General features: G+C 44.6%; 2 protein-coding genes across 7 annotated transcripts; both read left to right on the top strand.

Annotated features, from left to right (window-relative positions):
• Nucleotides 1-2485: 2485 nt before the first annotated feature.
• Nucleotides 2486-11847, top strand: FCRLA (Fc receptor like A). Of its 3 annotated transcripts, none has more exons than XM_047784066.1 (5): nt 2486-2635; nt 7961-8158; nt 8594-8746; nt 9219-9503; nt 10469-11847. In XM_047784066.1, the coding sequence occupies exons 1-5, from the start codon at nt 2503-2505 to the stop codon at nt 10768-10770; spliced, it is 1071 nt and encodes a 356-aa protein (XP_047640022.1). In that variant the 5' UTR covers nt 2486-2502; the 3' UTR covers nt 10771-11847. The 3 variants fall into 3 exon arrangements, with proteins under 3 accessions (XP_047640022.1, XP_047640021.1, XP_047640023.1); XM_047784065.1 differs by having other exon boundaries at nt 8480-8746; XM_047784067.1 differs by lacking the exon at nt 8594-8746.
• A 6325-nt stretch (nt 11848-18172) lies between these two features.
• On the top strand, nt 18173-23536 carry FCRLB (Fc receptor like B). Of its 4 annotated transcripts, none has more exons than XM_047782980.1 (6): nt 18173-18203; nt 18536-18556; nt 18908-19162; nt 21502-21768; nt 22566-22711; nt 23033-23536. In XM_047782980.1, exons 1-6 carry the CDS (start codon nt 18173-18175, stop codon nt 23267-23269), a joined length of 957 nt encoding a protein of 318 aa, XP_047638936.1. In that variant the 3' UTR covers nt 23270-23536. The 4 variants fall into 4 exon arrangements, with proteins under 4 accessions (XP_047638936.1, XP_047638938.1, XP_047638937.1 ...); XM_047782982.1 differs by having other exon boundaries at nt 22525-22711; XM_047782981.1 differs by lacking the exon at nt 18536-18556.
• Nucleotides 23537-24730: the final 1194 nt, after the last annotated feature.

Raw genomic sequence — 24730 nt, 5'->3', positions numbered from 1 at the left:
GCACAAGGTTAGTAAATTCACAGGGAAAAAAGGAGAAAGCACGTCTCAGAACAATAAATACAATATTCTTCAATTTACTAAAAGTTCAGGTGCAAAATTATTACAACAACTATGAAGTAAAGGGAGTGATAAATACAAGATTAGGATTGTAGTTGATTGTCATGGGGAAGGAAGAAGATGTAATCAGAAGGGACCCACATAGTACTTATAGGATAATGGTAATATTCTATTTTCTCAACTGGGTGAGGGTACAAAAGTCAGCGTTCCATTATTATTCTTTTTTTTTTTTTTTATCTTTTTGCCATTTCTTGGGCCGCTCCCGCGGCATATGGAAGTTCCCAGGCGAGGGGTCGAATCAGAGCTGTAGCTGCCAGCCTACACCACAGCCACAGAAATGTAGGATCCGAGCAGCATCTGAGACCTACACCACACACAGCTCACCACAACAACGGATCCTTAACCCATTGAACAAGGCCAGGGATCGAACCCGCAACCTCATGGTTTCTAGTTGGATTCGTTAACCACTGAGCCACGACGGGAACTCCGCATCATTGTTCTTTACACCTTCACATCTTTTATAAATATTTTTATCCATTCAATTAAAAGTAAAGGAAAAATAAATATCAGCCCACTTGTGACAAGCCAGGCGCAGCTGAGGATGATATCCAAGTCTAATTTGTACTGAGGTGGGATGAGGATGGGGACTTGCCCTGTCACCCTGTGAGAATTCTGGGGTGATCTTGATGGTGGAAATAACTCAGTGAACTGAGGTTGGCCTCCACATGCACATAATAGGCCCAACCTTACTCTTTTCCCAGGGAATCACACCTGATCTAAATGGTTCATGCATCAGTCTTCAAGTGAGTAAAATTTTCCAGATGCTTAGTTGAAATTGAAGTGCAAAGAATATGACCGCTTCACCTCATGTCTTCAGAGGCCTTCTTCCTCTCCATACTGACAGTGGGATCCTGTGGGGGTAGATGCAGATGGTATGTACAGATGAGGGTCTCTGTCCAGGTATGACTTGATGGGAAGGGCAGCTAGGAGAAGGGGTGGCATGAGAAAGGAAAGATTTCTGGGGTTAGTTTGGAAGCCCCTTAAAGACCTAACTCTGAGAATCTATATTTTTAGGGAGTGTTAGGGGTGGATGTCCATTTAAACTCATTTCATTTTCTTAATTTTCATTAGGGCTGGCCTAGACGTCTCTTCCTCTTCTGTGGCTGCTGGTTTTTTTCACATCACATCACCTGCAAGGCTTACTGCCTCACTGCCTCCTCCCCATGCCCATATTCGCCGCCCCCCCCACTCCTGCTGGATTCCCTGGGGCCGCTTGCACAAAACATTTGTCTCTCAGATAATGGAAAATTTATTCTAAATTCTTATTTTAGATTGAGAAATATCCGCTCTCTCGTGCCTCTGTTGCTAATATATCTGTAACCTGTGGTTTTTGCACAGTTGAAGGGTCATGCTGGCCCTCCTTCTCCCTTCAAGCAGGACTGTCTTCCCCCATTTCTGACGGCTCGTTTCATCTTCAGTTAACCAGTTGAGGGCCTGGTGGATGTTATGATGGGGAAGGGAGAGGAGTTTGATGTCTGCAAAAAGAGACATGGGCCCTGACATTGAGGAGACCTCAATTAAACAGCAAATATTTGGAGGCAGGGACAGTGGTTCCCCCTGGAGCTGAAGAGAGATGCCGTGGCCTCCCTATCGCCCCTATTCCGGAGTCTCCTCAGGTTTCTCAAGCTATCAGATGCCTTCTATCTTTAATTTCGTCAGGATCAGTGGCTTGTGCTTTGGCCATGAACTTGAGCCCCAGGCTTATGGCTAGGTCCTCTGAAAAATGGCTTTCCATTTTTGTGTGCTCTTTCCCAGGGCCTCCCTCTGCCTTTTACTCAGATTTCCATTGAGACTAAATAGCCTTAGTTGTACTGGAGAAACAGAGAGCTGAGTCATGAGTCTAGAGAAATTCATGTACAAATTTGTGTGGCCATTGGAAGGTAGGAGCCATCATTAGATATCAGATTAACCAGGGGATGAATCTGATATTTAATTGGGTGCCATTGCCAATCTTCCCTCTTCTGTCCGGCTCTAGTCTGGTCAATAGGAACATGTAAGACTTGGAACAGGACAGGGCAGGGCACAAGTTCTCTCTATTGCTCTCACAGTGACTTTCTGTGTCAATTTCAAGCAATTTCCTGCCCCCATTCCCACTTGTTTCGATGGTGAAATGGATGGTTATGGCACTGACCTTTCCCAGAGTTTTTGTGACGGCTGGTGAGCTATCAGACAATTAGAGGGTTGGAAAGGGCTCTGAGCTCTTATGGGGGAATTCTTGAACAACTGAGAGAGCTACCATTTCACCCACAATCCTAAGGGTGCTGATGATGCAGGAACCAACCTGGCCAACCTGAACAATGAAAGCCAATTGCAAAGTTGAAAATAGGCCCCAGATGCGAGGCAATTAGTTTGATTTACTTCCTCTTTTCTAATTTGAGAGGTTTCATGTTGAAGAAAGTCAGTGTGTTAGAAGCTGCAGGAGACCTAAACACAGTCACCATGAAGCTGGGCTATGTCTTCACGACAGGGGTCTTTTCCTTTCCTCCTCCTATGCTGTGGGCCGCTCAGATGCTACTTGGTAAGTAAAATGTTTGGATAAGTGGAAATGGAGAGGTGCATGACTTTGGGGAAAGGACCCAAAAGAAAGAAGCATGGATGACTAACTTCAGTCCTCCAAAGAAGCAGTGTTCAGGTGGGATGTGAAGGGTAGTATAAGAAATTTGGTGTATAGAACTGCATGGCTCTTTCTGAATATAATAATCTTCAACACTGTTCCATCCTAAAAATCCCCTTGACTGTGATGCCCTCCTCAGGTACAATCTTGACTCTTTTTTTCTTGTCTCAGATAAATTTCTTGAAAGAACAGCCTTTACCTGCTATCTCCATTTCCCCACATTTCACTTACTCTTCAATTCTTACTGTCTGGCTTCCCCTGGAATCTGTTTTAGCCAGGGTGCAATGACCTCTATAATGACATTGCACCCTTTTAAAATCTCATCCTACTGGACTTCTCTGCTGCACTGGGCAATGGTTTTGTTTTTGTTTTTATCTTTTTCTTTTGTAGGGCTGTACCCGCCTCATATGGAGGTTCCCAGGCTAGGAGTCTAATCGGAGCTACTGCTGCCGGCCATGGCCACAGCAACCCAGGATCTGAGCCGAGACTGCGACCTACACCACAGGTCACAGCAACACCAGATTCTTAACCCACTGAGTGAGGCCAGGGATCGAACCCACGTCCTAATGGGTACTAGTAGGGTTCGTTAACCACTGAACAATGATGGGAACTCCAGCACTGGGCACTGTTGATTGCTTTTTCTTCCTCAGCAATCTCTACTCCCTTGGCTTCTGTGTGCCATTTTCTCCTTGTATTCCATGTCTCTCTCTTGGTCCCTTTGGTGGCTTTTCTTCTCTTCCCCTTAAAGACTAGTGTTTTCTACACTTGCGTCCTTATCTCCCTACTTTACAAGAAAGATAAAGTGAGATTATTTGTTTGTATAATTTTTACCATAACAGTATAATTAAGGGTTCTAAATCATGTCTCCAATCCTAATTATGATTTTGAGTTTCACATTCAAATATCAAGCTTTGCAGAAGACGTATCTACCTGCGTGTTTCAAGGTACCTCAGTACAATAAGACCAGAGTTGAACCTGTCTGTCCTCTTGGCCCCTTCCTCTCCTAATTTCATCTTTCATTATTATTATTATTTTTTTGTCTTTTGTCTTTTTAGGGCCGCACCTGTGGCATATGGAAGTTCCCAGGCTAGGGGTCGAAACAGAGCTGTTGCTGCCGGCCTACGCCAGAGCCATGGCAATGCCAGATCTGAGCTGCATCTGAGACCTATACCACAGCTCACGGCAACACCAGATCCTTAACCCACTGAGCAAGGCCAGGGATCGAACCCGCAATCTCATGGTTGGATTCGTTTTGGCTGCGCCACAATGGGAACTCCCTTTGTTATTTCTGATCTCAGTTAACAGTAACCATCTAGATACCCAGGGCAAAAATTTGGGAGACAACCTAGATTCTTCTCTCACCTTTATCCTCTATACATGATCAATTATCAAGTTCGGCAAGGTCTACCTTCTAAGTTGGTCATAGAGCCAGTCTCTTCCTTGAAGCTTAACTAATGGTATCCTAGGACAAGTCCTCATTATTTCTGACTTGGTCTAGTTCAACAATTTCCTAACTACTCGTCATGTCTCAGCCTTGTGTCCTTGAAATAAGTTCCGCACTCTGAAGCCAGAAGGATTTCTAAAATTCAAGCATGCTGGGCCAAGCTCTTTATCATGGCATTCAAAGTCGACTGTAACTTGGCCCCTATTTAACCTTTTCTCTCATTCTTTGAGCCTTGCAATTTATAATAGCAATAAATTATTATTATTATCTAATAAATCCCAACCTGCTTATATTCACACACTAGACTCTTACCTGTCTCCAAAGTTTTGCTCATACTGCTACTTCTGCCTGAAATGAGCACTCCCCATTGCCCTGTATTCCTTTCTCACTTACAAACATCTAGGTATCCTTAATGACTTAGCTAGGTGGCATCTTTACCAGGAAATCCTCCTTGAAACTTCCTTTATGCTCTGATAGCTACCTGTGATAATTCTTTCTTATTACATTCTTCCTCATGCTGAAACAATCTCTTCACGTGCCTGTGCCATCTGCTGAACCAAGAGTTATTTGTAGGCAGGGACAGTGCTTTTTTGTTTATGGCTTTTAACTGTGTCTTATTTATCTTTGACTTCTCAGCACCTGCATTGTCCCCAATAGTTTTGTTGAATTGTTGTACTGAGATCTAGAAACAGGACTAGGTGGCTGTATTAATATACAGCAATGCTATTGTGGCAAGAACTCCAGTCATGGAATCAGATGCTCTGGTTTCAAGCTCCTCTTCTTTTATTTACTAGCTCTAGGTCACTTTGGAAAAGTCACTTTCATACCTCTGAATTCAGTTTTCTTATTTACAAAATGAGAATAGTAATACCTACCACACAGTTTATTGAGTGAAAGTGTCTGGTAGCCCACCAATATTTTTATTTTACAAAATGAGAGAAGACCAGGTCCCGTTGAGTGACAATGGAGGAACTGAAAAGGAGTAGCAGGGTGGTGAAGGGAGCTGACAGAGGACCTAAAGAAAGCACTTGGTACTGATGTCATGAGAATTAGGAAGTAGAGAGGGGCCTTGCTAAGGGAAGTTACAAGGTCAAGGGAAAGTATTAGGCCTTTGAAGTGGAAGGGAACAAAGCAAGTGGGATAGGAAAGGACAGACTGAAGAACTGAGTATAAGAGAATGGCCATGGGGCCAGAATAAGGGGAGAGATGTTAAGAGGGACAAGAAGCAATCATGGAGATGGGAGAAATTTACCTTACCTGGGTAAACCGTGGAGCTAAGAGATAGACTGAGGAGATCAGGTGAAAAATCTGTAACTCTTAGTTTCAACCCTGAAGCAAAGAAAGGAGTGTTCTTTAGTTACAAGTACAGACTGAGAATAGAGAATCAGGAGCAGAAAGAAGGACATGGGATGGGCTCTGCTGTTGCCAGGGAATGTTCAAGGAACAGAGGACGTGAAGGTAGAGATGGATGAAAAAGGAAGACCTGAAAGGGGGAGCAAGGAAGAAGGTATTAAAAGCTATTTGGTGAATAACATATTCAAGGATGAAGAGCCACATGAAATGTGGGAAAATGAAAATATGAAAGCAAGCCTCCATGGAAGGTCTGAAGATTGAAGTAAATCTGAACAGCTCAGTAGTCTGAACAGTGAAGTAAAAAGAACACTGACTTTGCATTCAGACATACATGCCTTTCTTGCTCTGCGCCCTACTCTCTTTTAAAATTGGGGGTAAACTGACTTTTCTAAGGCTGTTCATTTGAGATTTGTAAAATGGGGGTGAAATCACGTACCTAGAAATCTTGTTAAGATTTTTGCGATAAAATAAGGTGCTAACATGCCTGGCAGTGTCTGGCACGTGGTAAATACCCAACAAATGTTAGAATCTGATCATCTCCCTTTCGCTCCTGTCCTGTGTCTGCCTGCTCTGGGCTCCTCATTGTCTTTGGCCTCTGGCTTCCTGCACCTGCAGCTAGATGTTATGCTGGTGAGTTCTCTGTTCTCTCTCTACCCATCTCCTTAAACCACAGCTCATTCACTGACAGCACCTGCAAGCCAGCAAAATGAGTCAGAATTTTTTTAATTTAAAAAATTGTTTATTTTAGTTTATTAGAATGTTATGTCAATTTCTGCTGTACAGAAAAGTGACCCAGTTATAAATATATCTATGTATATGTATATATATATATATATATTCTTTTTCTCACATTATCTTCCATCTTGTTCCATCACAAGTGATTGAATATAATTCCCTGTGCTATACCATAGGACCGCATTGCTTATTCACTCCGAATGCAATAGTTTTTATCTACTAACCCCAAACTCCCAGCCCATCCCACTCCCTCCCTTTCCTGTGGCAACCACAAGTCTGTTCTCCATGTCCACGAGTTTGTTTCTTCTCTGTAGATAGGTTCATTTATGCTATATATTTGATTCCACATATAAGTGATATCATATGGAATTTTCTTTCTCTTTCTGACTTACTTCACTTAGTATGAGAATCTCTAGTTCCATCCATGTTGCTGCGAATGGCATTATTTTGTTCTTTTTTATGGATGAGTGGTATTCCATTGCGTATATGTACCACATCTTAATCCATTTGTCTGTTGATGGACATTTAGTTTGTTTCTGAGTCTCAGCTATTGTGAATAGTGCTGTGATGAATATAGGAGTGCATGTATCTTTTTGAATGAAAGTTTTGTCCAGATATGTGCCCAGGAGAGGGATTGATGGAACATACAGTAGTTTTATATTTAGTTTTCTGTGGTACCTCCATACTGTTTCCCATAGTGGTTGTACCATTCCCACCAACAGTGTAGGAGGGTTCCCTTTTCTCCACACCCTCTCCAGCACTTGCTATTTGTAGACTTATTAATGATAGCCATTCTGACTGGTATGAGGTGGTACCTCATAGTAGTTTTGATTTGCATTTCTGAAATAATTAGTGATGTTGAACATTTTTTCATGTGCCTGTTGGCCATCTGTATGTTTTTGGAAAAAAATCTATTTAGGTCTTCTGCCCATTTTTTCATTTGGGTTGTTTGTATTTTTGCTGTTGAGTTGTATGATTTGTTTGTATATTTTGGAGATTAAGCCCTTGTTAGTTGCATCATTTCCAATTATTTTCTCCCATTCCATAGGTTGCCTTTTTTGTTTAATGGTTTCCTTTGCTGTGCAAAACTTATAACTTTGATTGAGTTGCATTGGTTTGTTTTTGTTTTTATTTCTATTGCTTTGGGAGACTGACATAAGAATACATTTGTACAGTTGATGTCAGAGAATGTTTTGCCTGTGTTCTCTTCTAGTTTTATGGTGTCTTTAAGCCATTTTGAGTTTATTTTTGTGCATGGTGTGAGGGTGTGTTCTAGTTTCATTGATTTACAGGCAGCTGTCCAGTCTTCCGAGCACCACCTTGCTAAAGAGACTGTCTTTTTCCCATTTTATATTCTTGCCTCCTTTGTTGAAGAGTAATTGACCATAGGTGTCTGGGTTTATTTCTGGGTTCTCTATTCTGTTCCATTGGTCTGCATGTTCTGTGAAAAATGTCATGGGTAATTTGATGGGGATTGCATTAAATCTGTAGATTGCTTTGGATAGTATGGTCATTTTAACTATATTAATTCTTTCAATCCAGGAGCATGGAATATCTTTCCATTTGTTTGAATCCTTCTTAATTTCTTTGATTAATATTTTATAGTTCTCAGCATATGTCTTCCTATTCTACTCTAAAGATTCCCTGAGAAGAGGGAGAAACCCTTGTAGAGCAATTTCATGTTCTCTTTCTCCAAGTTGCAGCATCATTTTCTGGTTCTTTGCGGACAATGGCCTCCCCAGCTGCCAGTTTTGATGCACTCCAATGCAAAGGACCTCTCAGCAGCCAGGAGAGCAGGTGCCACATGGATGAGGACTTGACAGACCTGAGAGATGTCGACTTCCAGATCAAGGGCTACACTTTCAGTGAACCCTTCCATCTGATTGTGTCGTACGGTGAGGTCCCAGAAAGGACTGACCAGTGAAGGGCTGCTCTTTTTCCCATTTCCCAAAGCTCTCTTTTCAGCCCCACAGCCTACTCAGGAAGTTACCCCCAGAAAATTGGCCATGGGAGGGGATGCCTTCTTCCCCATCTTCAGCCTAAGAAGCCAGGGCGCCCTCTGTGCTAGGCCCTAGAGAAGTTGATTTATGTTCCCAACCAGGTGTGAGAGTTACCTGGCTTCTCAGAGAAAGATTAGAGGGGTCTCTTATGGGCAGGACCTGGGGAGCTCCCAAGGAAGACAGTGGGTCACACTCAGCTCTTGCTTTGGACCACAGACTGGTTGATCCTCCAAAGTTCAGTCAGGCCCATATTTGAAGGAGACCCACTGGTTCTACGCTGCCAGGCCTGGCAAAACTGGCCGCTGACCCAGATCACCTTTTACCGAGAAGGCTCAGCCCTGGGTCCCCCTGGACCTAACAGGGAATTCTCCATTGCTGTGGCGCAAAAGACAGACAGTGGGCACTACCACTGCAGTGCTGTCTTCAGGAGCCCTGGTCCTGGGAGCCCAGAAACAGCATCATCTGTGACCATCACAGTTCAAGGTAAGAGCTGGAGGCAGTGTCATTTTTGCAGAGGCAGGTGGGGAGAGACAGAGGGACCAAAAATATCTTTCACTTGGGGATGGCAAGATCACTGAAGGCCTGAGGAGTAGATTGCTGGCAAATGCCTAAGTTGGGCTTCAGGAAGGACAGAGTCTAGGCATTGCCTTTTCAAGTCATTCAGCCCCATTTCAAGCTTAACATGTTTCCTACTGTTCTATCCTACAGATCTATGCTTCCCAATTTTCACTGACTGGCATCTGGTCTATTGTCAAATTTGCCCATCTCCAGATCTAGTCCAGTCCTGTCTACTGAAGAGAGAGAAAACCTGAAAGGTTCAAACGGAACTTTTCTAAGAGAGCTCCTTCCTGATAGAAATAGGGGAAAGAAAGTGTAAATGGGGTTCTTTGCCTGTCATTGGTCTACCTGAATGTAGGATGGCTGAGCTCTTCTTTCTCACCTCTCTCTCCCTCAGAACTGTTTCCAACGCCAGTGCTCAAAGCCATACCCTCGGCTGAGCTCCGGGAGGGAAGCCCGGTGACCCTGAGCTGTCAGACAAAGCTGCCCCTGCAAAGGTCAGCTGCCCGCCTCCTCTTCTCCTTCTACAAAGACGGCAGGAGAGTGCGCAGCAGGGGCCCCTCCTCAGAGTTCCAGATCCCCACAGCTTCAGAGGCACATTCTGGGTCCTACTGGTGTGAAGCAGCCACTGAGGACAATCAAGTTTGGAAACAGAGCCCCAAGCTGGAGATTAAGGTTCAGAGTAAGTTAGTGTGTATGTGTGTTTGGTGTGTGTGAAAAGGCAGGGAGGAAGGGATAGGACAGTTGGGTCCATGAGCTAGGGTTTGGTGTGAGCAGTTTAAGAAGGGACATACAGGTGGCAGGAACAATGAGCCAGAGTCCCTGGTGATGGAAGAAAGCACAAATAGGGAACTTTTCCTTCAGACTATGGTGCACATCGCGCCAAACCAAAACCTCAGCCAGCTCCTCTGCTGCTGCCCCATAGATCTTACACTCCCTCTGGGCATTTGTAGGAATACAGCATGCAGAGTGAAGATGAAGTAGTCTGGAGTTAACATTCAATTCTGGGAGTCCCAGTTAAGAAGGCTGCATTTGACCTGACATATACCAAGATGAGGGGTCTTGAGTCATGTCATAAAGAAAATAATGGAAAGGAATGGGAGATGCTTATCCTGAAGAGGAAATAATTCAAAGAACCAGAAGAGGTGTCCTCAAAACACCGAAGGCTATGGAGTTCCCTTGTGGTACAGCAGGTTAAGTATCCAGCATTGTCACTGCAGCAGCTCAGACCTGGCCCGGAAGCTACCAAATACTGTGCACACAGCTTAAAAAAAAAAAAAAAAAAACTCAGAAGGCTGGCAAAAGGATAAGGAATTATACTAAAGCCATTTACCATAATAGGTTGACCTAAGACCAGTTACCACATGTATGCTGTAGGAAATTCAATACTGCCTTGAAAGAGGAGGAACTGGCTAAAATCAACAGTTCTCTAACGATGAGGCCTTATTGCCAAAGATTTTCAAGCAGAGGGAATCAAACTTCAGATTCAAATTTGGACCAGAGTCCTCCAGTTTCTGCTGCTATTGGGCCCCACAGCTACATTCAGAGAATAAGAAAAATTGACCAGGAATATAAGGGTAGGGCTAGAGTCAGACTTCACCCTTATATGTATCTCCTCTTATATGTATCTCCTACTCCATGATCCAGGTCCCTCCAGCTCTGCTGCACCCCCCATCTTGAATCCAGCTCCTCAGAAGTCAGCTGCTCCAGAAACTACTTCTACTGAGCGCCCTGGGCCTCTGCCTCCACGGCCCACCCCTTCTTCTAAGGATCCAGGCTTCTCCTCTCCTCTGAAGATCCTAGACCCGCATCTGCGTCACCAAGTGCGTGAACTCCTCAAACAAATGCAGGATGTAAGGGATCTCCTTGGTCACCTGGTCATGGAGCTGAGGAGTTTGTCAGGCCACCTGAAGCTTGAGATCACAAAGGGTCCTGCCGAATACAAGTAAAGCGTTCACCAACAGTATTACTCAACTGCCTGCGATAAATCCAACCCTATTTTTCCTCTTTTTGTTCTGTATTTACCCATAAATACTAGTGCAAGTTTCCCAGTGTTTTATTAGTATAACAGAGTTAGATGAGTATAAATGTTTGTACACAGTGATAATTAGATTTTAGCTATAGAAAAAAATTGTGTATTCTCTCCTAACATGACACCATAATCCTGCTCTGTCTAGATCAGGAACTGCCTTCTGTTGTCCAGACCAGAATCTGGTGATCGAAAGAGAAGCAATGAGATAGATTTAGCGCAGTAGTCTCAACCAAGGGCAATCCCTCCCCACCCTAGGGGACATTGGACAATGTCTGGAGACATTTTTGGTCTTCGCATTGTGTTGGGGCTGCATATTACTGGTGTCTAGTGAGCAGAAGCCAGGCATGCTGTTAGACATCCTATAATCCACAGAACAGCCTCCCACAACGTAGGATTATCTTGTCTAAAATGTCAGTAGTGCCAAGTTTGGGAAACTCAGCCTAACAGAGACATTGGACTCTGGGATGGACCTTTGCCTCATCTACTTACTCTCCCCTATACCCTCCTAGCCTTATTTAGCAAATATTAGTTACATGCTGGTATTTCATTGGCCTCTGCTACATGCCCAAGTTTATGTTATGCTATGTTAAGTATACTCATACGACAACGTCTCTGTCTATGTAGGGTTTACAATTTGAGATGGAGAGGCAGTAATATTCCTACCCATAAACAATTAAGCAGGGTATATAAAAATTCCCTACAGGATCCTACTAGGCTCAGAAGTATGTGATCAAGTATAACATTGCCTGAGTAACAATTAGTTGTTTTAATTTGTCTCTGAAGTAATTTTTCTTTAAAAATACACATAAATCTATTTTGGTACCATAAGAATACTCTTTTGTGTGTGTGCGTGGACTGCTGGTGTACATTCTCAACCAATGAGAGCTAGCCTGACAGATTCTACAGTAACCTTTGGTCAATGAGTTAGCACATCGTTTGACCTCAGCCAATGAGTGTTCTACCATGTTATCCTAAATTACATGGTATGAGGTTATCCACTGTACTCTTTCTTTGTTCCATTTATTCTGTGCATAGTTTTGATCCATGATGATTTACAAATCATACATATGTGATTATTGCAGACATACCACAAAAAAACAAAGGAATAGAATCATGCTGAATTTTAAAACTCAAGTGTTATGGTAGTTCCTAGGCCCCTCTAAAATGTGAGTTTTATGATGGTCCCTAACACATTTAAGGGGGATCAGGAAGCAATTGGGAATTGGTAAAAGTCCATAAACATCATGGATTTGAGTAAGTGGAGGCTCAGTTGCCAGTGGGCCATGTTGGATGTGCCTCCAAAGATAATATGGTATAGCCATTCTACATGGAATTGATTTTGGTTAATGGTACCATTTTCATGAATGCACCCTGCAAGCTCATACTAAGTAAGGAAGTCATGTACAGATAATAAAAGCTATCAGAGGGAGTTCAATTGTGGCATAGTGGAAATGAATCCGACTAGTATCCATGAGTATTTGGGTTCGATCCCTGGCCTCACTCAGTGGGTTAAATGAGCTGTAGTGTAGGTTGCAGATGTGGCTCGGATCCTGAGTTGTTGTGGCTGTGGTGTAGGCCAGCAGCTACAGCTCTGATTTGACCCTTTGCCTGGGAACCTCCATAAGCTCGGGTTTGGCCCTAGAAAGCAAATAAATAAATAAATAAACAAATAAATAAAAGCTATCAGAGATCAAGGAAAGAAGACATGGGTGCAGCTGGCTAAGTGGCTCGTATCTGCACTCCTCATCCATGTGTCTGCATGGACCTCTATCATCATACTGCATTAACTGTATTTTATTTTATTTTTGTCTTTTTAGGGATGCTCCTGCAGCATGTAGAAGTTCCCAGGCTAGGGGTTCATGACTTTGGAGTCAGTTGTCCACCAACAGAAAAATGGATATGTCATGCTATTTTCACAGAATGGAATACTATGTAGTAATAGAGTAAATGAACAATGGCTACAATGCAACAACATAAAAGAATATCAGGAATAGAACATTCAGTGAAAAAAATCAAGTCCCATAAGATACCATATAGTATGATGCCCTTTTTACAAAGGAATATATTGCTTAGCCATTCACTCATACATATGATAAACCTTTCTAAAAAGCCATGAAAATGGAAGCACCAAGGTCAGGATGGTAGTTACCTCTAAGGGACTAAAAGGAGAAGACCATAGGGGAAGAGCATGTAGGTAGATATTATTAATTTTTAAAATCTTCTCAAAGTAGGAATTTAGTCCTCCTTTAAATATATGTATTTCTCTAAATCATCTTCAAATTCCTATATTTTCCGACTTTATCTTTCTTAGAGGTAATAAGAAGCCAAGTTTATAACTTATAATGTAAAGTAGTTCTTTCTTTTATTGATCCCCAAGTAATTCCAACCTGCTAAAGAATGTCCCCAGTACACTCTTAGTACTGCTGGATTTGGTGAAATTTTTTTTGTTGACCTTAAAATCATGACTGTAAATAATTCACACATTTTCCCCAGCCTTCATCAGAGTAGACAAGATAACTCTTTTTGTTTTCAGTACTAAAGCATCTTCATTTAATTTGACATTTATGTGCAAAGTACTATGCAAGGTGCTAAAGAAAAAAAAAGGAAGATAAATTTAACATGATCTCTGCTCTCAAAAGAGAATTTAGTTGAAGTTTATGAATAAAATCTTGCCACATACAGATTTGTAGTTGGAAAAGGTAGGAGCATTTTTAAGAGCCTTTTTATATAATTGTAGATATTCTTCTTTGATGCTACATGACAACTTGACATTGCTACATGAAAACTCCACATGAGTTGCATTACGGAATCTGAAACCATATCAACAAGCATTTCTTACTTTGTTACATTAAAATTCATTTGTTCATTACTGCCGGATTTTTTTCCCTTGAAATGACAGACTCATTTAGTTCACTTTTCGGAAAATGTGGAACACCCATGTCAGAATCACCGTAATCTTTCAGTCATTCTTTCAGTTAAAAATGGTATTACAAGAAAAAGAGAAGCTGGTTAGGATCAGAATTCAATTGTGCAAGAGCTTTCCCTAAAAATAGCCATTTATATTTCAGTATGGAACAAAAGTTCACACCTCCTTATTCATCACACAGAATAATAAAAAGATGTATACCTGTGCTCAAAATTTAATAAATTAATTTTAAAAATCATTTCATCAAGGTTTTGTTTTGTTTTTGATTTTGTTTTCTTACTGTAAGTGCATAATGGTGAAAGAGAAAGTTTGGTGCCACTGCTTTAAATTGTGCTAAGGAGCCAGTAGTTTTATCCAACATTGCTTTGTACCACCAGTGCAAGTGTCAACTTGGTGCAAAAAGCAAAGAACCTCTTAGTATTAATATAAACATAGTTTTGACTTTGCAGACCCCCTGAAAAGGAAATTAGAACACCCAGGCATCCACAGATCAAACTGACAACCACTGAACTAGACCAATCTTAAAGCCCAGCCTGACGCTACCCTGAGAAACCTCAAGATCTATGCATTTCTGAAGAGATGAACCCAGTTATCTTTGTATTCCTAAATCAGTTCTCTGGGCTTAATACAGTAATTCTGACCTCTACTTCAGGTCAATCTTTAAAATATTTTAATTAATTAATTAATTATTATTTTTGTCTTTCTGTCTTTTCTAGGGCTGCACCCATGGCATATGGAGGTTCCCAGGCTAGGGGTGTAATAAGAGCTGTAGCCGCTGGCCTATGCCAGAGCCACAGCGACACCAGATCCGAGCCATGTTTGCGACCCACACCACAGCTCATGGCAACACTGGATCCTTTACCCACTGAGCAAGGCCAGGGATCAAACCCGCAACCTCATGGTTCCTAGTAGGATTCGTTAACCACTGAGTCATGGCGGGAACTCCAATTTTTTTTTTTTAATATTTTTACTTGAATGCTTTTTAAAATCTAAGTTGATTACACTATATATTTATTTATTCCTTTGTACATCTGTGAGAAATAGCATTAGCTTCTGCACAGCAGTGGAAATAATCAACAGAGTGAAAAGGCATGGAATGGGAGAAAATACTTGAAAACCCTATATCTGATAAGGTTATATGTATATAATATATGTGTTATGTGATATATAATAAACTCATACGACTTACAGCAAAATATATAATAAACTCATACAACTTAATAGCAACAAAATCAATCAACATGATTTTAAAAATAGGCCAAGAACCTGAACAGACATTTGCCAAAAGAAGATGTACAAATGGCCGACAGGTATATGAAAAGGTGCTCAAGAGAGGTAGACTTCTATTCAAATTTTGGTTCCATCACCACATTCTCCACACATGTAAAGTGAAGATAATAATAATCCTTCCTTAAAGTGCCTTTGTGGTGTTTTAATAAAGTAATATCTGTGAGGTGCTTGGTATGGTGCCTGTCATACACGTAGGGCTGCCACGCTCACCATAGTAAGCTAGTGTCGTTTTTGATAGCAACAGCAGCATTATCTCATTATCATCACTGAAAATGTCTTATTTATCAGAATTATTACCAGATAATGGCATAACTCATCCAAAAATTATGCCTGATAGGTTTCAAAAAATTGCTCAGATAATAAAGGATAATTGCTAAATTTTTCTCCATAGTAAAGATGTGACGAATTAGGAGTTCCCATTGTAACACAGTGGAAATGAATCCAGCTGGTAACCATGAGGTCGTGGGTTTGATCCCTGGCCTCACTCAGTGAGGATCCCTGTGGCTGTGGCTGTGTCTGTGGTGTAGGCCAGCAGCTGTAGCTCCAATTCAACCCTAGCCTGGGGTGTGGCTGCGGGTGTGGCCCTAAAAAAGTAAAAAAAAAAAAAGATGTGAAGAATTAGAAATTTTGCAGTTAAAAGTTCTGCGTGGATGGAGTTCCCTTCGTGGCGCAGTGGAAACGAATCCAACTAGGGGCCTGGGGTTGTGGGTTCATTCACGTTACTGTGAGCTGTGGTGTAGGTCGCAGACACAGCTTGAATCTGGCGTTGCGGTGGCTGTGGTGTAGGCCGGCGGCTACAGCTCCGATTGGACCCCTGGCCTGGGACCCTCCATATGCCATGGGTGTGGCCATAAAAAGACAAAAAGACAAAAAAAAAAAGTTCTGTGTTGAGAAAAAGATCCAATTTAGGAAAAATGCAGAAGAAAGCCTAGAATAAAGAAGTGTTGGGTGGGAGATTCTTCAAGCCAAAATTTGAGCACTGGTACTGTATGATGTGAACTCTACGAGTAATTCTAGAGATTTTCAGGGAAGACCATACACCTTACGAATTTTGAGTGTAATCAGGTTTCTTGCGAAATCTGATAAAGAGGCTGAGATCTATGTGGTGAGTCATAAAAAGCCAAAATAGAGTCAGTTCATGTAGACTAAGAGAACAGCTGATGAGTGCATTACATTCTTATCATACAGGCAGTTGCCTGGTGCCGAGCTCAGACCCCAGGGGCAGGTAGTAGATGAAGTGGGAGGCCTGAGCCAACCCTGGATGAGGCATCAGGCAGACCGTGGGGAACTGGGAGCATTGCCTACCCGGCCCTCCTAAGCAGGCATTTTATGATCTCTGTTTCTGATATGTAGTTCTCTCCCTCCTCCACTCTTAAGCACCCTATCAATTACCTCCCTGCTCTTCAGACCCATATGACTCCATCTCTCTTTTATTTTATAAGTTATTTACTTTTAGGGCCTCATCCGAGGCAAATGGAGGTTCCCAGGCTAGGGGTTGAATCAGAGGTGTAGCGGCTGGCCTATACCACAGTCACAGCAATGTGAGATCTGAGCCATGTCTGCGATCACAGCCCTAGGGGAATGCTGGATCCTTAACCCACTAAGCAAAACCAGGGATTGAACCTCTGTCCTCATGTATGCTGTTCAGATTCCTTCTGCTGACCCTGAACCACTGTGGGAACTTTCTCTCTTTTAGCAAAACCTGCAAAACAACAGAATCAGTGGTTAATGAACCTTACTAGTATCCGTGAGAATTCGTGTTCTATCCCTGACCTCACTCAGTGGCTTAAGGATCCGGCATTGCTGTAAGCTGTGGTGTACGTCACAGACACGGCTTGGATCCTGAGTTGCTGTGGCTGCAGTGTAGGCCGGCAGCTACATCTCCTATTCGAGCCCTAGCCTGGAAACCTCAATATGCCACAGGTACGGCCCTAAAAAAAAAAAAAAAAGAGAGAGAGACACACACACAAACTATGAGGGATTTCTCAGAGTGAAGCTTTGGGCATCAACAAACAAGAAGGGAAGAGACGGTTTTCAGCAGAGTTGACAGGGTCAGATAATCCATCTCCTTCCTGCCGAGTTCCAAGGCAAGGAGGTGCCTCAGTATTAAACAGCTATAGGTGAGGACAGAAGGCTGTCCAAGGAGACATACTATCAGGTTGGAAAATTCTTTAATTATTTATAGGAGAATTCAGGTTCCTCCTTGCTCAGGGTATGCTCACATGGTTTGGAAAGCACAAGAAGTAGAGAAGAGAGGTCAGATCTGAGAAGCTTCTAAGGGACTGAGCAGTGACTTCTCTTACACAGGTAAGTTCTGTTGGAATTGGGGCATAGTTGGAGAAGGAAGGAAGGCACAAGTGAGCAGAGATGTCATAGAGTAAGTTCACTGGGATGGGTAGGGACAAAGAGTTTACTGATTTCAGAAGTTTTAAGTCTCTGGGAAGGGAGAAAGGAAAGGGAAACACAACATTTCTATTTTTGACTGGGACACTGTAAGACAGTGACACAGAAGGTGGTTGGTGAGTCATGCTTTTCTGTATATTCACCTGTGGGAGGACATGAACTCTGGGGGCGCAAAACCCAATGTCAACCTCAACAGGCCTCACTCCAATGTCTGCCACAGGAAAGTGAGCAGAATTAGTGCCCTGGGTGGAACTTGAGGACATGAAGATGTGTCTTTCTCAATTGAAGCTTACTGGGCCTGCTAGAAGATGGGGAGGAGGTGGGATGGGAGTTGATGTTGATGGCAGCCTGAAGGTGGCAGGGTCATCTGCCAGAGCCTAGGGTTCTCTGTGGCTTTCTTGGCTGAAGAGGCACAGACTTTGCTCAGCAGGTCTTCTCTACAGGAGTTGGGGTTGGCCTGAGATACGAGGTGGCTCAAGGGGTAGTAGGTGGGACAATGTCTGGTGTTTGGGACATCTGAGGTTTGACACATATCCAGCCTGTCTCTTGCCCTCTCCAGTCCACCATCTTCAGGAATTAGGAATGGGTGGGAGAAACAGCAATGTCTCCCAGGCCTCAGTGGTCAGGACAGGTCTCTCTCTCCCCTCATCCCATGCCAGGGCATCTCCATTGTTCTGCAGCTGCTGCAGGTAGTTCCATCATGTGGTCACTAGCAGCCTTCCTGCTCCTGGGTAAGTCTTCAGTGAGGCAACAGCCACAAAAAGACTTTGGGTGTGGGGAAGAGGGGGCTAGGGTGTGTGTGTGTGTGTGTGTGTGTGTGTGTGTGTGTGTGTGTGTGCGCGCGCATGCATTGGGGGGATACTCAGTCATCGATTCCAACAGTTCATTATCTATTTTTGGAGAGGAAAAGAGGAAAGGTCTTTCTCAGAGCTGAAGAAACTAAAGGCAGAAGGAAAACAGGTCTTGAGACCTATTGAGTCTTTCTTAGGGTGAAGAAAGTCCCTTTCTTTTCTCTCATCTCCAACGTTCTCCTTCTACTTTCTTTTTATTTCTTGTTTTACAGTTCCAAGCATTGGGCAAGCTGGTGAGTCTTACACGTCCTTCATACCAATTTTCTACAACTTCCACTCTGACCATCCTAAGTGATCTGCTTGAGTACTCCCCACTTCTTAGCTGTTCTGGGGTAGGGTCTCCTCTCATGGCTCCTTAATCCGTATGGCTCAAGTTGCCTGTAGGCACTGGCACTTAGAAATGGGTGCTGCCCAAGGGATTGGTTTGTAGCTCAACATGGTCTTGCTTCTTGCAGGGATGAGCTATAACATGGGCTGGGTCCTAGAAGCTGGTGTTTTCTGAGACGTCCCAACCTCAGACCCCATCTTTGAGCACCTCACCTTGATTCTCTTTTTCACATTGACCCCTCACATACCCTCCCCAGCTACTCTGGAGAAGCCCATATTGTCTCTACACCCACCTTGGACCACAATCTTCAAGGGGGAGAGGGTAACCTTGCGGTGTGATGGGTACCACCCTCTGCTCCTGGAGCTCCGACCCATCAGCACTCTTTGGTATTTGGGCCACCTACTCCTGCCTTCTCACAAGAAGAGCATTGAGGTGCAGACACCGGGGATCTATCGATGCCAGACACGGGGAGCACCTGTCAGCGACCCCATCCACCTCTCTGTATCCAATGGTGAGTATTTGAGCACGGGGGAGAAGCAACACACATGTCCTCAGGCAATACTGGTCCTCCTGTGGGAGAGGACATTGGGCCACTCTCATTGGGGCAGGAAGGAGGGGTTTACATTGAATCTCTGGGAGCAGACAAAGGGCTGCTCTAGTGCTATGTGAGAGATGCAGTAAGGCTTGTTTGACCCCAAAGTCCCTTCACCCTCCTGCCGCAGTGGACAGCAGCTAAACATTTCTGTTCGTTTACTGGCTCTGAAGAAAACAGGCTCTGAGGACCTGGGATACTGAAGAGAGAACTTTTGAGGAGGGCGGTGTGGGCAGGGAGGGAAAGGGCAAAGCACAGACACAACTTAGAATAGATTTACAAGGAGATCCTGCTGAATAGCATTGAGAACTTTGTCTAGATACTCATGTTGCAACAGAAGAAAGGCTGGGGGAAAAATGTAATTGTAATGTATACATGTAAGGATGACCTGACCCCCTTGCTGTACAGTGGGAAAATTAAAAAAAAAAAAAAAAAGAAAGGGCAAAGCAAAGCAGAAAAAGTGAGGGTCCCTGGAAGGCCGGGGGAAGTACTCCTCCTGAAGTATGATGCTTCTCTGTACCTCCCATCAGTAAAGTAGGGACAAAAATAATATCTATCTCTTTGGTTGTTGTGAAAATTAAAAATGAATTATGATACGTTGTCGAAGAAAAAAACAAATGAACAAAACACTTCATTGAAATTTTATTACAGGAGCTCCTGTAGTGGCACAGCAGAAACAAATCCAACTAGGAACTATGAGGTTGTGGGTTCGATCCCTGGTCTCGCTCAGTGGGTTAAGGATCCTATGTTGCTGTGAGCTGTGGTATAGGTCACAGACACTGCTGGGATCCTGTGTTGCTGTGGCTATGGCATAGGCCAGCAGCTATAGCTCTGATTTGACCCACAGCCTGGGAATCTCCATATGCCGTGGGTGTGGCCCTAAAAAGCAAAAAACAAACAAACAAAAAATTTTATTACAGACATGTATACATGTGTACATAGGAGACAATTAAGAAACTAACTCCTCAGGGATACTTAAGGTGTTTCAAGATAGGATAAGAGAAATAACAGCAATTTTTTCATTAGGGCACAGGATTGGCTACTTTGTAGGAAAGATTATGTTGTTGTAGTCTGGTAGGCTATACTTTGTATTCGGAATTTAAATATCATCACTCAATGTGCAGATTAGCACTTATATTCCATGTCCATACTCTGTGGTCTCTTGTTTGGAAATTGATATTGGAGTTCCCGTCGTGGCTCAGTGGCTAACAAATCCAACTGGGAACAATGAGGTTGCAGGTTCGATCCCCGGCCTTGCTCAGTGGGTTACGGATCCGGCGTTGCCATGAGCTGTGGTTAGGTCACAGACACGGCTCAGATCCAGAGTTGCTGTGGCTCTGGTGTAGGCTGGTGGCTACAGCTCCGATTTGACCCCTAGCTTGGGAACCTCCATATGCCACGGGTGCGGCCCTAGAAAGACAAAAAGCCCAAAAACAAAAACAAAAAAAGATAAAGAAAAAGAAACTGATATTGAGTGCAAATAAGATACTGAATATAATAACTGGTAGTTACTGCTTGTAGAACTGAAAATAGCGTAAGATTGTGGCTATTACTTGCAGAATTCTTTCTCAATATAAAACATCTAAAGCGGCATCTAGCACACACTAGGGCCATGTAAGTGTTAGGTATGAAGATGATGATGGTGATCAGGTAAATAGGGTGCTGCGGGAAGTGCCTAAGGCTCTCTCTCCTTTTAGCTGGGGTAGTGGGTGATCAGCTAAGTTTTCTGAAGGAGACGAGATCTAAGCCCAGACCTGCAGGATAAATAGGCCTCAACTAAAGCAGGTGAAGGGGTCTTCTTGGTAGGTACAAAAGCTCTGAACTCAGAGCAGGGCCAGTTCTCCCAGCAGTCCAGCATGGATGGACATAGCCAGCATTAGGAGAGAAAGGTGGAAAGGGAAAAGGAGACACAGGGCAGAGGAGAAGCCCAAGATGGTGCTGAAAAGGTAAGTAGGGGTAAGGTCAGGAAGCCGGTGTTGCCATCCTAAGGAGTTTAAACTGGATTATGATTGGCATTACTCTTTGAGGCTGGAACAAAGTCTCAAATATTTTTGCCTTCTTAGTACCTAATGAAAGACTGGCCTTTCCTCCCCACTCACCATCTGATGGTTCCAATTCTGAGGTTCCTGAGGTGCTCAGAAGTGGAGAGGAAGCTGGTGGGGAAAAAGGGGAAGGAGAGGGAGTAGGGAGGTGGAGAAGAATGAGAGACTCCAAGGTCTGGATTTTCTCTTGGAGTCAGGCTGTTTGTGCTGTCGTAGACTGGCTGATCCTGCAAGTACCCTATGCTGTGGTGTTCGAGGGCGAGCCTCTGGTCATGCGCTGCCGCGGTTGGTACGACAAGGTCGTCTACAAACTTCACTATTACCAAGATGACCAACCCGTGCGCTACTTCCACTCCAGCGCCAACTACACGGTGCCCCAGGCGCGCGCCAGCGATAGTGGGCGCTATCAGTGCTCCGGCACCATGCGCATTCCGGTAGAGAGCGCGCCCATGTTCTCCGCTAAAGTGGCCGTGACCGTGCAAGGTGGGAGAGACTTGGGGCCCGAGGGGGACGCAAAAGAGCACTGGGAAATTCCGGGACAGAAACCAGGCGGGGAAGGAGGGGCGAGGTTCTAGTTGCTGCCAAGTGGCGGATTTCCCTGCGGGACAGCTTTCTCCTTTCTTCCTCCTCCTCCTCGATGTGGTAGCACTTGATCTGTATCCTGCGAGGGGGTGGGGCGGTGGTGAGGTGGGAAGGTGTCCATTCTCTCCAACACGCTTACTCACGGTGGGGGCCCCAAGTAGGTGGCAGCTCTGTCCGCAGCCCCACCCTAAGTGGCGGGGGCAGTAGATAGCATCAGTGTGGGACTGGGGCGGGGGAACAGCTCCTGAATGTCCTGCAAAGCAGGAGCAGCGACGCCCTTTCTGGCTGGAGAATCCAAGTATCAGTCGGGATGTGACACGGAGCGTCTGGCCTTGTCTTGCCTGCCCTCCCTCGTGGACTCGTTCCCCACATTTCAAGATTGTCCTCTCTCCACGTGTACACACAGCCTTCTCCCTAGTTGGCGAGGAACCCTCGCGGGAAACTGGAAGGGGAGAGGGGTCGTGGGACTGTGGACAGGCGGGACCAGGTTCCCTGGGACTCTTGCGCCAGCCTTAATTGCATGCCTAGCCACTGGGCCCCCTCCTCTCCGCAGAGCTGTTCCAGGCGCCAGTGCTGAGGGTGATGGGCCGGGTGCAGGGTCGCGGCCCGGCCCTCGGCGGGGTGGTCTTGCGCTGCGAGACGCACCTGCATCCGCAGAAGCGCGACACGCCACTGCAGTTCGCCTTCTACAAGTACAGTCGCCCAGTGCGCCGCTTCGACTGGGGCACGGAGTACATGGTCCCCGAGCCCGAGGTCGAGGAGCTGGAAACCTACTGGTGCGAGGCAGCTACCGCCACCCGAAGCGTCCGGAAACGCAGCCCCTGGCTGCAGCTCCCTGGGCCGGGTGAGAGACCCAACGCCCACCCGGGCGGGCAACCCCCACCCCCGCCCTTGGGGAACTCCTGTTTCCCCCACCCCTCATTCTCCCTCCTCTCACTCCCCCTCCTCTCTCCTGCCCTCGCCTTCCCATCTCCGTGCCACATCTCCACGCGCTCCTTCACACCTCCCTCCCCTCCTCTCCACTTCTATTCCCACCCCCACTCCCCTCACTCTCCTCCCCGGCCTGGAGCTCTCTCCTACTCACCCAACCACTCGCCCCCTCTTTCTGCTGCAGGCCATGGCAGAGCGATTTCAGCCTGCGGTACTTTGTGTGTTGCGTTCACAGGTTCTCCCCTGGACTTGGCGTCCACCACCGCCCCGGTCCCAAAGGCCGCGGCCTTGGCGCCGGCTAACAAGCCGCTTTCCTTCAGAAAGCCCCCAGTGTCCAGATCGGTCCCCGCTGTCACCTCCGTCCCGAACACCACCTCAGCGGGGCTGCGGTTCCCCTCAGGTAGAGGGCCCACTGCTGAGCCACCAGCCTGCGCTCCCCCAACGCCCTTGGAACAAACCGCTGGTGCCCTGAAACCTGATGTCGACCTTCTGCTCCGAGAAATGCAGCTGCTCAAAGGCCTTCTGAGCCGGGTGGTCCTGGAATTAAAGGAGCCAAAGGCCTTCCCAGAGCACAGGGAAACACTCGAGACCACTTCCCACTTTGCTGTGAGTCAGGGAACCCCGGAGACCACTGCTGTGGAGAGCTGAGGGAGGGGGTGCTACTGTCTCCTCTCCAGGCGTGTTCATCCCTGGTCCTGCTTATCATCGCGTGGAGACCTTCCAAAGCCATCTATTTGCATCCCTCTGTCTTGCTGTGGTTTGTAAAGTGTGGTGGCTGACATGTCCCTCTCACACAGCACATTTGAACAGTTTGTAACCACAAGGCCATCCCTCTGAGTCCCTTCTTTCCCCTCACAGTTTTCAGTAAGGAAGTAGAAACCTGATATTTACTACTTTGAGGTTTATGTTTGGAAGTGAATTTAGTCATCCTTATGTTTTCATATTAAACCCCCCCCCCACATATTTCAGGAGGGGCAATTTTTTTGTACTTAAGGTCATTGAGATAACTGAGTCCTTTGGAGCATTTAAGAGTCAAGTTGTAATTTGTTCATCATGAATTTAATGTTAAACTTTAAAAGACTTTCAGTTCTGTTTCTGATGAGTCCTGGGTTCTAGTTTTAGAGGGGGAAAAGGATTTGTGTGGACCTTCCATTCCAGGTTATAATGGTCAGTGTACTGTCACACTCACCCAGATGTACCTCTTGCACCAATGTTAGACAGACTGATGGACTCTGGTGGCAGCAGGCAGGCCAGACTCACTTTACCTTGAATTAAGTGGTACTATCTACATCAATAAATCTCTTTGAAGAAAATTTAAGACAAATTCTCAAAACTGCTGAATTCTAGTTTTTGGCAGTTTAATTTTTTTATATTTCCCTAAGAACCATTCTAACACTAATACTCAATTCAATTTTTACGAGTCCTCCATCTGCCTACAAAATAATTGGTTCTCTACAAGGCTGGCATGAATCATTCCCAGGAGATCTCATTCTCATTGGCTCCATACCCCTTATCATTTAAGCCTTACCATTAAGGCTTAGAACTTGTAACTACCCTCCCATCCTTCTGCTTAATAGATATTCAGTCACAATGCAATTTCCCATTTCTTTTTGAGCAGTTAACCAGAATAACATCAACATCCTTCATCTTTTTCTTCTTAGTATTATCTTCATCATGTTATTATTACAAAGTCACTGAAATTAAACAAGGAGAGAGGCAGGCGGGTGCCCACTAAATTACAATGCAGTGTGATAAGCGCTGTATGAAACTCGGGGAATTCAGAGAAGGAGGCTGAACCTTGAAGAAAGAGCAAGATTTCATCATGTGGAGATATACAAAAGATTGAGGGGTAGGCTGAGGATGCAAAGGCAAGAAGATGTGAAAGACCCTAGTGTGTTTGTAAAGCTGAAAAAAATTGGAAGTGGTTGGAGAA

Source organism: Phacochoerus africanus, chromosome 6 (genome assembly GCF_016906955.1).
Source record: "Phacochoerus africanus isolate WHEZ1 chromosome 6, ROS_Pafr_v1, whole genome shotgun sequence".
NCBI lineage: Eukaryota > Metazoa > Chordata > Mammalia > Artiodactyla > Suidae > Phacochoerus > Phacochoerus africanus.
This window is presented reverse-complemented; position numbering and strand designations above follow the sequence as displayed.

Excerpts from the sequence above, each read along its gene's own strand:
- FCRLB (XM_047782980.1), top strand. The coding sequence starts at position 18,173 with ATGTGGTCACTAGCAGCCTTCCTGCTCCTGG. Across the intron at positions 18,557-18,907 it reads TCCAAGCATTGGGCAAGCTG|CTACTCTGGAGAAGCCCATA; the intron begins GTGAGTCTTACA and ends TACCCTCCCCAG. Across the intron at positions 21,769-22,565 it reads AGTGGCCGTGACCGTGCAAG|TCGCCCAGTGCGCCGCTTCG; the intron begins GTGGGAGAGACT and ends CTACAAGTACAG.
- FCRLA (XM_047784065.1), top strand. The coding sequence starts at position 2,503 with ATGTTGAAGAAAGTCAGTGTGTTAGAAGCTGCAGGAGACCTAAACACA. Across the intron at positions 8,159-8,479 it reads CCATCTGATTGTGTCGTACG|ACTGGTTGATCCTCCAAAGT; the intron begins GTGAGGTCCCAG and ends TTTGGACCACAG. Across the intron at positions 9,504-10,468 it reads GCTGGAGATTAAGGTTCAGA|GTCCCTCCAGCTCTGCTGCA; the intron begins GTAAGTTAGTGT and ends TCCATGATCCAG.